The sequence below is a fragment of the Paralichthys olivaceus genome, chromosome 9 (assembly GCF_024713975.1).
Source record: "Paralichthys olivaceus isolate ysfri-2021 chromosome 9, ASM2471397v2, whole genome shotgun sequence".
NCBI classification, from domain to species: domain Eukaryota; kingdom Metazoa; phylum Chordata; class Actinopteri; order Pleuronectiformes; family Paralichthyidae; genus Paralichthys; species Paralichthys olivaceus.
In genome coordinates, this window is record NC_091101.1 from 11042178 (window position 1) to 11055567 (window position 13390).

The following is a 13390-nucleotide window of genomic DNA, read 5'->3' on the forward strand; positions in this document are numbered from 1 at the left end:
TTGGATCTTTGGCATAGTGCAGGGGATTTCCTTGCCACATACGTTTTTTTTCCCTTTCCTCTTTTAACTCAAAGATGGCCTGACAACAGCTGCACTCACACATGCACAATGAACTGAGACACGATTAGAGGAGACAGCTGTGGTATACTTCTTCTTCTCCGCAATCAACAAGTTTGCAAGACCAAATGTGACACATTAAATTAAGTGTAATAATACTTAGATGTATAAACCACATCACAATACTTCTATGCATAAATGAAATATTTCATCTTTGATCATTTAAATGTATAGGTGTTTAGATGACTGATTTGATAATTGAACATTAGGGCTTTTTTTATATTAAACATGAATGAGGAAAGAGAAAAGACAACATTGTTTGATTTTATTTATTTATCTGATACCTTAAAATCAAAGTAATCATTGGATGGCCAACCACCTAAAGGCACTGCTTGAGTTTTTCTTTTCTCATTTGCTGTTCATGTGAAGCTCCTTTTATGCTTATGTGGACATTTAAAAGTTACATATGACTTTGTAAAAAAAATAAAACAGAAACCATCGTCCAGACAGGTGGGACGATCAGACACGAGAGCAGAAAACTGGCATTAAGGGTCTGGGATGGGAGGTCATAGGCCACCTGGTTTGGCTGAGGAGTGGCAGTAGCTGGGTACAAATAAGATGCTGACGTTTACCGCCACAGTTTCACTCCGCGATCACTCTTTTAGTCTTGTGGTTTGTCACCGAAGTCTGCGTACAGAGCTGCAGGGATGTCACGAGTTTAATCTTCCCCTCCGCAGAGCACCAGCAGCGTTTTACGGTAGTCTCCAGAGGTGTCACCCTGAAACAGAGATGACAAAAACACACACACACGCGGGATCTTAAATTCATGGAAAATACTACGTTCATACCTCTGCTCATGACATTCGATTTAAAACCAGAGCCTAAACCAAAAGGCAGGTTTTACTTCTCCCTCTCACACAACAGCAGAACTCTTAACTTCACTGATACTGAAAAGAATGAGAGTCATGGGGGAGAAGTCAAAGTCAGTCAAAGTCACAAAATCTATTAAAGTAAATGAGTTAAGACTGGAATTGCCCTTCACATCAGCTGACACTCACACTCATCCTTTTCATCATCATCACAATTTGATAAAACTGTTATTTTTAAACGATAACTTCCTCATTTTAAGAATTGTGCTTATTTGTGAGTTTGATGAGAAGACAGATTACTCATGTCTGTGCTGTACATATGAAGATACACACAGCAACTGGTTAACTCAGCATAAAACACTGGAAACAGACAGAAACAACCAGCCTGTGAGGGGATTTACTGCAAAGACATTTGCTTTGTTCATAACTTAAATTCCAATTCTTAGGAGGAAAGCAAATGAGTGTATTTTTAAAAACGTCAAACCAATCCATTATATTGAAACCTTTTTTAGATGCATCTGTTACTCTGGGATGCCAGTGACCAACTACATGTTTGTACATTCATAAAACTGCCAACTTATTAAATGAATCCACAAATTGCTTGAATCAATGTCTCTTCTGACAATCTTAACATATGCTATTTAACTTAAACATTGTCTCTCTGAACAGAGCTACAAAACTCTCAAAACCTAATGGATGAAATATTGTATTTTTTTCTTAACACTTCAGATTAAGCAAGATGTGGCAACCTTTGCTGTTGCATTATCTGAGAATATTCCTGGTAAAACCAATCCAAGGCACTCTACTTATTTGAGTTGTATTAGTGTCATGGTGATTTCATTCGTAAATTATTATTGAACTGTTTCTGGGTACTTCCTGCCTCTGCGGCTGTCAACCAATCATGCAGCGGATATAGAGAGGAAGTTAAGCATGCAAGGGAAATTCCTAAACAGCTGTGCGGTGACCACAGACCCATAGTCCACCGCAGGAAGCTATAGATTATAGCACCCCACCACAGCAGCAGAAGAAGGATGTGCATCACACACAAAGAGTTATAGAACACGACACAAACTCCACAGAGACAAACATGAGACGAGACCACGACAAACCAATCAGGAGTGTTAGTAGACAAAGTCTTAGACTTACGATCATAGTTTCTACCTGGATGAATTCATGGAGGGAGACATCATGTGTTTCCTTGAACTCTTTGCGAATGTTGAAAAGGTCGATCTCGCTACGGGACACCATGATGCGGATCAGAGCTCTGTCATCTGTTCCAATGCCCTGGAGATCAATTCAGTGTTTGTGTTTTCTGAGTGGGTCACAATGGCTCATAATTTTTTAACTGTGCTCAATATGAGGAATTCACAGAATAAGACCTAAATATATTACATGCACCAACAAATGTGCCCTTATCACCTGCTTCTAGTGGCAAAGGCCCAGGCAATGTGCATTAGGCTAGAAATGATAAATATATACAATATAACATAAACTTTCAATATTTAAATCACTACTAATAAATACCTTCATGGCTTTGTACAAACGGTCTGCAAAATAAGAGGGCTGGTTCTTCACGCTGCGAACTGCAAAGCAAATAGAGAGCAAGCAGGGACTGAGGAGGAGTAACAGAGTCGAGATTGTCAGCAGTATGAATTGTGACGCACAGAAGTTAAATGTCAAAGTTTGTCATTACCTATTGCATAAAAGGCATTTTTCACATCGCCCGACATTTCCTTTTTGATAATCTGTTCAATGTCCTTATTAGTGCATCTGACAAACTCCTGGAAAACTGTGAATAGAGAAGAAAATGATCAGATTTATATATTTTTGGAAATATTGGTTCCTCAATGGGATTTATCCGTCTTGACCTTTACCTTTCCTGAGATGGGGGAAGCTCCTGGTGCACAGGACACTCATGAACTTCATCTCCATGTCATCAGAGTCAGCGTTGCATGCGTCGGCAAGTTCCTGAAAAAGTTTAGGAGGAACAAGAACAAAACAATTAAACCCATTCCTTTATTTCAGCATTTTAACACTATAAAAGGTCACAGTCTTAATCACCTGAGCATCTGCGTTGGCTCTTTCCATGTCTGCAGGGCCCTCCTCTCTTGCACCCTGAACAGAGTTAAGAAGATAAAATATTAATTACGCATAACTAAATATCAGTAGTTCACTGCTAGATTGTTCAATGAGTAATTGTGAAAGTTGGTGATTAAATATGCTACTGTCATCAGACAGACTGCAGACAGTAAGTTGGTGTGGAAATCAAACACAGTCGAAGTTCTCACGATGACATACTGTACCTGCACGAGGGAAACGAGGATGCGGCAGAAGTGGCCTGATGTATCTGACTGAATGGCCTCCTCCAGAGACTTCTTATAGGCTGTGAAAGGATATAGATGTATATATATGTAGAGTTTCTCAAACAGGAAAGTGACTTAAAAGCTGTCTGTGAGTTTTCAAACTCACCGTTCTGATAAGCAGCATTCATGGCATGTATTTCCTCGTTGCTCCTGGTGACCAGGATCTCAATGAGAGAGTGTTCGTCTGTCCCAGCTCCCTGTTGAAATGAATTTATATAAAGTGAGTCACCACAAAAAGGAAAGTAGTTTCACAAACTATAATTACAACCCTGCAGTTGTATGCCTCCACCGACAAGTCCATTTTCAGGCCACTGACACAGGCTTCAGACACTTTTTTTCCCAGCATCATTTGAGGTCACCATGACCTTTGACCACTACAAGGTAATCGGTTCATCTTTAAGTCAAAGCGAAAGAAATTTCTTTCAGACAGACTTGAGAAATCACATTCAAGAGGACAAAAACATGTTGAGTTAACTAATAGGTTAATCCATAAGTCTATGTGAACATTTGTCCCAAATTTGTAAGGATACTCCTGAGGCATTGTAAGGTCACAGTTACAGTGACCTAAGACCAAATTCTAATCAGTTCATCTGTGAGTCCAACTGAACATTTGAATCGAATTGGAAGAAATTCCCTCAAGGCGTTCTTGAAATATTGTGTTCACAATGGAACGGTCAGACGGACAACCTGAAAACATAGTGCCTATGGCAACTGTGTTGTATTTTGATTTGTATCAATGACTTCTCATAAGTGAATTCCTCTGAACTAAATTCTCCTCTGTTCAAAGTAAAGGGTCAGCCATGGTTTCTAGAAGAGGAAATGCAGTCAATATCTGATAACATATAAATCCATAAAAATGCAAAGTTATTTGACTTTCAAATTCTTTCAGTGTTTGGTGATTTAGATCAGCTGTACCTCCATTGCTTTCCTCATCATTTTGGCATCGAACTCTGCAGGAGTCAACATAAGGGCAATGATCAGCCTCTCTAAGTTCTTGGAAAGTTCAGACTTCAGGTCCTTCATCAGATCCTGAGACAAAAATAAAACAGAAAACACTATGAAGCAAAAAATGAGAGACTTGAAAACTGTTTGAATTCAACAGAAGTAAATGTGAAGCAACAAATGAAGAGGTATCAGATGTGTTACAACTTGAATCATTATTTATTTTTTATTTATTTTCAATTATTCATTTCTCTCACCCTTCCCAGTAGGGATTTGAACGTCTGCCTGATCTCTTGCCTCTGGGCATTGCTTCTCTGCGCAACAATGTCAATGATTGCATCTTCATCTGTGCCTGTGGTCAAGAAAGAGGTGATAACAGTCGCAAAATGTGTCTTGTAAAATTGTGGTAACAGTGTAAATGTGCTGTAGTTTTCAGGGGGGCCGCATACCAAATCCTTTCATTGCTTTCCTCAGAGCTTGGGCATCAGCAGCAGGGTCAAAGTGGGGTGCGAGGCGGACTGTTGGCCTTAGCTAAAATAGAGGAAATGACAAAATTCGAAGGCAAGACTGTCAACCTTGAATTGAATATAGCAGATAAACATGCAGAGGCCTGCAAAGCATGCAACATTTACATTTTGATGAATGGATTATTGTTGAAAGATTATTTAGATAAAAACAATCCTAAAGAAGCGTGTTAAGCTTTATGGTAATTATCTCCTGACATTTGAGGGGGATTGCACCCTCTCGAGGTTAGAAGCCACAACACCATAAACAAAGAAAAGGTGGGCAGACTGAAACACAAGTCAGTTACATACAACGTCATGAGACAGCCTTTTGTTGACAAAAATGCTGAGATCTTTTTGACCTTCACCGACTCCTCGGATGAGGTGACGTGAATGGTTGCTTTGGGAGAACGTTATGACAAAAACTGTTTGTATTGCATTGAACAGAATTCTGATACAGAACTCCAATAGACAAAGCCTTCACTGTGCAATGCAAGATGCCGATCATTGCAGGGCAGGCGTACAATTAAGGTGCATGCCACTGCCAAGCCAAACATGCAATGACACATCTAAAATGAGAACAAACGGGGGCCCAAACCTGGACTTTGGTCATGGCACTTAATTCCCACATCTTGTAGGCTATCTGAGCGGCTTCAGGGAAGAACTCTCCAGCTAAGCTGTAATGATCAGTTTGACACAGCACAGCAGACTCAGCAAAGTCAGAAACCTAAAGCTGTAAATGGTGAATATATTTCTAGGAAGGAGAGTCTATTACACAATTAACTCAACTCTGCTGCTTTACTTTCAAACACATAGCTCCATTACAATGACAACAAACGTCTCCCTTCATGGTTATAAACATTTTCCATTTTCTGCAGTTTCATCGATTCAGTAACTCCTGAAAGGTGGTGTTCTGGCACCCCCTTCTGGTTGTTGCTTCAGTCTGCAGCCTTACTTACTCATCATCTCCTCCACACAAATTAAGCAGAGTCCTCTTGTAATCCCCTGATGTGTCATCCTGTTTGGTTTAAACATACTCAAGGTTATATTAGTGTCAAATTTTATTTACTAATTTGAGCATTTGAAAATCTTGGTAGTTTTTTTTTTCTAACCATTATCATGTTATAAAGCGATTTCTCGTATCTGAGGCGGAAACACTCTCGAATGTCCAGCATGTCTATTTCAGAGCGAGAAATCATGATCCTGATCAGGGTGTTGTCCGCTGTGCCGAGACCCTGGAAATGAAGGAGGCAGAATAATGTGACAATGATACAGAGTCCTGACCAATTTCAATGCAGAGGATAAAAATGTGTTCTAATGACTGTGTTGCTAAGGACGATCTGTAAAAAGCTGTAACCAGACTGAATGACTCTTTTTACATAGTGTGTGTTTACCTTCATTGACTTGTAAAGGTGCTTGGCAAAGAACATAGGGACGCTCCTGATACACTGGACTGTGATAAAACATCCGGAGAGAGGCCGGCATCAGTTGAAAACTTGACATCACACACCAAACTCCAGCCAAGAAGTGGTACGCTCACTGCAAAAATTTCTGAAGCTTGTTGAGTCTGCTGAGTGTTTCTTACCGACGGCCAGCATCAGCCTCTCAAAGTCTCCAGACAGCTCGTTCTTGATGCTGTCCTCGATGGACATCTCTGCAATCTTCTCGTATGCATCAAAAACTAAACGAACAACAGACAATCAGCGAGGCAGCATTACTCTGTTTGTATCCTAATGTTACACTGATGGAGTTTTGTGCAGAAGATGTCATTTCAGTCTTGTAAATGTAAAAATATAGTTTAAACCCAGTGCATTCAATTACATTACATTTCTACCTTTACATAAAAACATCTTGCACAGTTGAAGCAAAATCTGACGAGTGTCAATGTGATGAATTTAACTACAACTTGACAACACATGACGATTACACTCATTCAACAACTTTTAATGTGCCATTACCTCCTGAGGTCATTGTGGTAATGTGTCAGATGCCTCGTTGTTGTGTTAACTTCTCTGAGAGTCCTACTCACCCATGTGGAGGTGGGTCACGCTGCGGTTTCCCAGGATCATGATGAATTTGGACTCGTCGGTCCCCCACTGCTCTTCTCCTGCTGCATACAGGTCCTGTGCAGGGGTGAGAGAACACAACATGACATGATCATGAGAAAGGAAAATTAAAGTTTGAGAAAATCTTCTATGGTCTATCATTGCGTGCAGGGCACGTCTAACTTAATATGAAACCTAATCTTGCATTTATCCAGACAAAAGTATATCAACATCTTTGGTTGAACCGCCATGAAGTTCCATACACATTTTAAATTGATACAAATAAAAGTAATATTGTCTTACCACACCAGACTGACTTTTTTTTTTACTCAAAACAATGAAATTTTTGTACTTTCTATTTGTCAGTTCAATTTATTTCTATAAGCTTTACTGGTATGACATTTACATGTATTGTCAAAGCACAAATACAATATTGAAGACAATCAAACGTCATGTTAACAATAACAATGGAAATATGACGTCATAAGAGAGAGGTTGAATCCAAATGTATGAAAAACTACAAAAAACAACAATAAATAAATTGAAATAAAATAAAACTTGTCATTAAATGTTTCAAATTCTCACTTGAGCATCCTGTTCCACCAGGTCTCCGTCCACCACTCCTGACTCATCCCTGGTCCCCTGAAACCATGGCAACACAGTCACCATCAGACAATAAAAACAAAACACAGTACTGTGGTTACGACAGGAGCTGCATGGCTGACTGGATATGCATACATGTATATCAAATCCTGGGGGAACTGACCTGAAGCAAAACAACCAGCATCTTCTTAAAGTGACCCGAGGTGTCCATGATTATGTCCTCCTCCATGTCTCTGCCATAGGCTACAGACAAACATAGATGTCAATGTGAAATGTTGACAGAGGCTTAACAAATCACCTTGTATTAAACATTCCTTACCATCTTTGTACGCTGCGACCATCTCGTGTATCTGTTTGTTGTTTCTAGACGCCAGGACTTCAATCAGGCACCTCTCGTGTGTTCCAGCTCCCTAAAAACAGAGCGTGGACTTAAAATACAAAGTGGCCTCTGCTTCATTTGATGACTGGAGTATGAGCAAGAATCTGACGATGAGATAAACGTCTTACTTTGACTGCATCGTGGATTTCTTTGGCATCGTGGTAGGCAGGAGTTCTCATCAGACTGACGATGAGCCGCTCAAACTTCCCTGTCAGCTCATACTTCAGATCATCAATCAGGTCCTGGTGAAACAATTTTAGACTTATGTCTAAAAGTGAAGGAAATGACTACCTGGCATGACCAGAAAAGGAAACTCCTAATTTGGAAGAATAACGTGATAAAGAGATGCATTTTTGTACCTTTCCAAAGTTGCTCTTGTACGCTGCAATCGTCTCCTGCCTCTGTGCATTGCTTCTTGAGGTGACCAGATCCAAGATGGCCTCTTTGTCACTACCTGAGAAACACAAGGAATCATTTTTAATCATCTAAAATCACATCTAATAAACTGATTGTGTCGATGTCAAACAGAAATGGGGGCTGTTGGGTTTTTCTACCATTTTCAAGGTAACAACCTTACTATGTAACGCGCCTTAAGATAATGTATCTTAAAATTTGGCGCTATACAAACAAAATTGAATGTAATGGTATTGAAGTTGAAAGATGACCATTGCGCCTCCGTGGCCATAAAATCGTGGATCAGCGATGGACTCACCAATGCCTTTCATGGCATTGTAAAGCGCCTCAGCATCAGCGCTGGCATCAAAGTCTGGAGCATCTGTTATTGTGCCTCTGAACACCTGTAAGAGAAATAGTTTGAATGTTTTTCAGAGGTGAGACATTTCAGTGTGAGATGATTCGAGGACAGAGAGCACAGTGATGTCACACAACACATACGTAAAGAAATAACCTTTTGACTTTAAAGTTATCACTGACTTCTGATGATGTTTGAGATGTTCTTGTGGGTCATGTCGGTGTGAACAGCACTGGACTGTGGTTATGGATGTGAGGCATAGCATCAAAATAGTGGGAGAAACATTTTAAAGGTCCAGTGTGTAAGATTTAGGTGAAAGGGAATTATTGGCAGAAATTTAATGAAGAATAATCCTCATGATGTTTTCACTAGTTCGTTTCATCTAAATTGTATGAATTGTAGTTTTCTTTACCCCAAGAAAGACCCTTTATATTTAAATACTTTATATTTACATCGAGGGGACCCTCTCTACGGAGGCCGCCGTGTTTTTTACATTAGTCCAGACTGGACAAACTAAACACCTTTTGAGTTTTTATGACAATTAAAGTCTAACACAGTTTCTTTTTCATGTTTGGAAGGGAAGGGTGAGGTGAGGGGTGTTCAGCTGCATTATGCAATTTCAACACTAGATATCACTAAATTCAACACACTGTACCTTTAAATGAGTATGCAGTTCTTGGTATAGGGTAATTATGTTATTTACATTGACTTTGTAATGTGAATTTGGTAAAACCATTCATGGTTCTAAGAGGATAAAACCTCTGCAACTTTTTATTTAGCAACAGCATGAGGTTGCAAGTTTCAGTTTTGACAATATGTATGTTGTTGTATGTATGTTGAACTGCAATGTCTTTGATTCCTCTACCTAGTGCAGTCATTAGGTAAAACTTTTGACCCATGCACCTGAACAAAAAGATTGACATTGCCACAAGGCTCACGACAAACAAAGATTGTGAACATTATATCTGGGGCATGTTAATATTTTCAATGTGACAGTGTTAGCACTCTGGTTTCTGTATTTAGCTAATTAATGCCTCAGTAGCCTGACTAGCATACAGCTTGACAGAGAGACAAGTGTTTGTTACACATTTTTGCTAAGTCACTTTGCAGAGAAACTAATCCAATCACATTGGCTCTGGCCAACTCCTTCTTCTTCCTCCTTTTTGAGCTAATAAAGCCGTGAAAGATGGTTGGATATGAACTTCCTCAGGAAATAAGTATAAGGGAATCAAGAGTGGCAGAGGTTAGGCCAAGTGACAGCAGCTGCTGTGTGTGCATGCATCTGTGTGTGTGTTGAGGTGGGGCAGTGGGTGTGTGGGGGTGGCAGGGGGTCAGGTTTCACACTGATCACCTCTCTTTGCAGGGCCTCTGACATACAGTGGCTCAAATACAGTGAAACAAGTCACTTACTGCTCACATTTAAGACTATGATCACAGCTGAGTCTTTTTGGTCGTGTGAAGTTGTGAGCTTTCACGTACGTACTGAAGCTCAAACTGCAGCTGCTGCTGTAGAGATTACTGCTGCATTAAGGCAAAGAGCCAAAGTGTTCCCTCCACGACAAACACCATCACTCTTCACGACAGCTGGGAGGCTTCACCCACATTGTAATGGGACCATAATATAAAACCACCAAGCAACAGACGTCTCAGCTCTGCCCAGGATTTAACATGATAAAATAAATGTATACCCATTCCTTCCTTCCTCTCTGAGTGTTGTTTGTCTCCTCTGTTGCCAAGGCCACAACTTTCCAGAATACAATTAACGGCAAGTGCGTGTTTCACGTCAGGTAGGAGAAGAATGGCAGCGCACTGACCTACAGCTTGGACAATAATGTTGGATACCTGCCAAATGGTTTAAATAACTCTACGAATCCATCAACGTTGGAAAGATGCAGTCAGGTGTGTGTATCACCGGTATCGTTGACACCCTACACTGCTGCCTTTATGATGAGGAGGGCTCACATGGTGAAAGGTGGCAGAAAAATGACCTGACTCTGCTCCACACCTCATTCAAGGGTGCACAAAACCACCAATGTTACATAGACACGAGATCTGCTCCGGAGCACGATATATTCCACATCATACTTACATAATGCAAGATGAGAAAGGATCAGATCACTTACCATTTCTATATTTGGTCTTCTGTGTCAACACTGCAGGAATCAATAGTTTGAGGCCTGGAGAGAGAGGAAAGCTGATGTAGGACTGGGGGACAGCATTTGCAAAACATCCATGAGAAGGTGTCATTCTCCTCCGACATGTAGGAAACGTGTGTTGCAGAGACATGGAGATGAAGCTAATGAGGTGGTCATGTTCAGTGTGTTGCCTGAGAGACCACTGATCACTAACTCAGAGCAGCAGCACGGCACCAGAAAAAAGAGTCTCTCTTAGACTTCACCTCACATTCACCTAAAATGGAATTTTACCAAGTGGCAGGAAAACTATTTCGTCACATTTTCCATGCAGACACAATTAAACCTATAGTGCAGCCGTTCAGAAGAGTATGGAGGCACAGCTAGTATGAAGAAACTGGTTCCAGATCAGCTCACTTTCACTACACAGTAGAGTTATAATGTAAATGAATGAATCTGGATTAGATCAGTTTGAAGCACACACATTGTTTGACTTTGTTCTGATTTTCTAAGTGGGGGTTAAACTCCACGCTGGGTTTACATGTTGTACTGTTTGTTTAAGAGAGAAGAGAAGCTCTGTAAAAATAGCATGCACACTTTCATTTCATAACCAAAGTCTGGTGTGGGGGCCATGGGGACTTGGCCTCTCCATACTCAGAGCCACACCCTTCTTCTGTACCCCACATTGTAGAATTAACTCCACAGCCTTTATATCTAACTATAGATTTCTTTCTCCCCAACCTTTATATTTAGATACACTGAACTACCACTATTTCTCACATTTACTTATAAGCTTAACTCAATCAGGGGTATGTTGCCGGATGCTGCAATTCATTGGCAGATGAAATAATGACGCATCAGCAAACTTGTATTTCTAAGAGTTCATTCACCCTGAAGAGGCAGCCGAGATAAGACTGGTGAAGAATCACAGATTTGAACGCTTACCTTCTCTGTGCAGGAGGTGTGTTGGGTTGTAGTGGTCCTGCTGTCTCAAGCCTGTCCCTGCTAACCCGCTGTCTGTCTCTCTGTCTGTCTGTGGGTCTGTGTGTCTCACAGCCGAGGTCCAGTTACGTGTCCTCCTCTTCCGTGACGCAGCGACTGCAGCGCACTCTCGCGGCGCATCTCCAAAGGTTGCTTGTGTGTGTGTGTGTGTGTGTGTGTGTGTGTGCGCGCGCGCGCGCGTGTGCGTGTGTGTGTGTGTGTGTGTTCGTGCGTGCGTGTGTTTGTAGTGTGTCTCATACAGTCTGAAATCTACTGGACGAGGCCGGAACGCCTGAATAACGCATGGTTTTACGCACACGTTTTCTGCATCTGTAAAACGCAGACAGCAGCAGTTTCCCGTCTTGCTTTCTTTTTTCCCTTTCAACTGAAGACGTGAAGCAGCAGTGACTCATAAAAAAAAGATCACATTACACCTTCACTTTAAGTTTGATTCTGAACACATCACAGACCTTAAATGTGGTTTTATCGCGGGGGGCGAGGGGGCGGTGTGTGTGCTCTATTTCTGTCCTGTCAGGCGTCTATTCCAGTAAACGGGGAGAGACATCAGCCCTGCCTGATGGAGGTGGTGGGGGGAGGTGTTACTGTCAGCATTGTTGGCTAGAGAAGGAACAAAGTACCAAATGTGAAAGAAATGTACCAGTAGCTTTCACTTTTACAATCACCCTTAAAATCTCAATGGTGGTTTGATGGGGGTCACAGACAAGTCATATCCCACAGTGTAGGTCTGAGTTGACCTGTGCTAAGGGGCTGGGACCAGATATGGCCCACTTCAGGCAATGATGCAGCACTTCAGGCCTTTTTGTGGCCCAAACAAAATATATATGAGCACAAAGTGGCCAACTTGTAAAATAGCAAATATATCCCAAATATCCCGATGTGGACCTAAAGTGACCCATTGGTCAATAAGGCCAAACTAGCTCAAATGTGACCACCTTTGGTTGACTTACAGCACTGCTATTGCTTATTTGTGGCCCCGATCTGGCAAACACGAGCAGATCATGAATGCCATCATTCCACATGGTGTTGTACCTGATCTCCATTCATACAGGTATTTCAAGAGATCATGTTGTATCCAGGAATGACCTCAGCACAACCCTCAAAAGACAAGAGGGTGGATGGATGTATTCATATAATTGTTTGACTTCCTTCTCACTTTATTCTAATGTCTTTATATTATACTATCCTGAAGCAACTTTCATTTTGCCTCCCCCAGTGTTCAGAGAGGAGACCATGTGAGTTGGTGAAGGGTCATTGTTATGTACTGCCCTCCTCTGCTTTGAAAATGCATTGCACTGATCAGAAACACCATTAAGGAAATTAGGGCCTTCACATCGACAGTGTATTCTTATGAGGGCCCACCAGTGCTGCCTAGTTTAAATTATTATGGTTTATCCTATTTACTTTTATTTTATTTCTACAACACAAGAAAGTTTGCTCCAGGTTAAAGACAAAAATGTATACAGTAAAATAAAGCACTGTTTCTTGCTTGGGGTACACTGCATCAATAACAGTGCTTCTTGGCTCTACCAACAGGGTTTATATGTATTCTATTTATTATCTAAATAAAGCAGAGCCTTAAACTAAATGTCCATTGTTTATATTCTTTTAAAAATGCCCATGGCTTTTGTAAATCATTGTCTCTGTAATGCTCCTTCAAGGCTGAGGCTGCATGTTCCATGATAATCATTCCTATGAAGTCTGCACTATGAGTATGGTTCTTTTTGCCGATAGGAATTATCAAACT

At 40.9% G+C, this 13390-nt stretch overlaps 1 protein-coding gene across 3 annotated transcripts; it reads right to left on the bottom strand.

Moving 5' to 3' along the window:
* Positions 1-372: 372 nt before the first annotated feature.
* anxa6 (annexin A6) lies at positions 373-12080 on the bottom strand. 3 transcript variants are annotated; one of them, XM_020086294.2, is made up of 25 exons: positions 11590-12080; positions 10636-10689; positions 8474-8558; positions 8121-8215; positions 7890-8003; positions 7702-7792; positions 7546-7625; positions 7365-7421; positions 6764-6857; positions 6320-6415; positions 6129-6187; positions 5847-5969; positions 5694-5752; positions 5333-5411; positions 4681-4762; positions 4489-4583; positions 4205-4318; positions 3396-3486; positions 3230-3309; positions 2988-3041; positions 2801-2894; positions 2620-2715; positions 2451-2509; positions 2088-2210; positions 373-835 (listed from the first exon to the last, which is right to left on the bottom strand). In XM_020086294.2, exons 2-25 carry the CDS (start codon positions 10636-10638, stop codon positions 776-778), a joined length of 1983 nt encoding a protein of 660 aa, XP_019941853.2. In that variant the 5' UTR covers positions 10639-10689; positions 11590-12080; the 3' UTR covers positions 373-775. The 3 variants fall into 3 exon arrangements, 2 of the variants coding, with proteins under 2 accessions (XP_019941853.2, XP_019941845.2); XM_020086286.2 differs by having other exon boundaries at positions 2073-2210; XR_011244037.1 differs by lacking the exon at positions 5333-5411.
* Positions 12081-13390: the final 1310 nt, after the last annotated feature.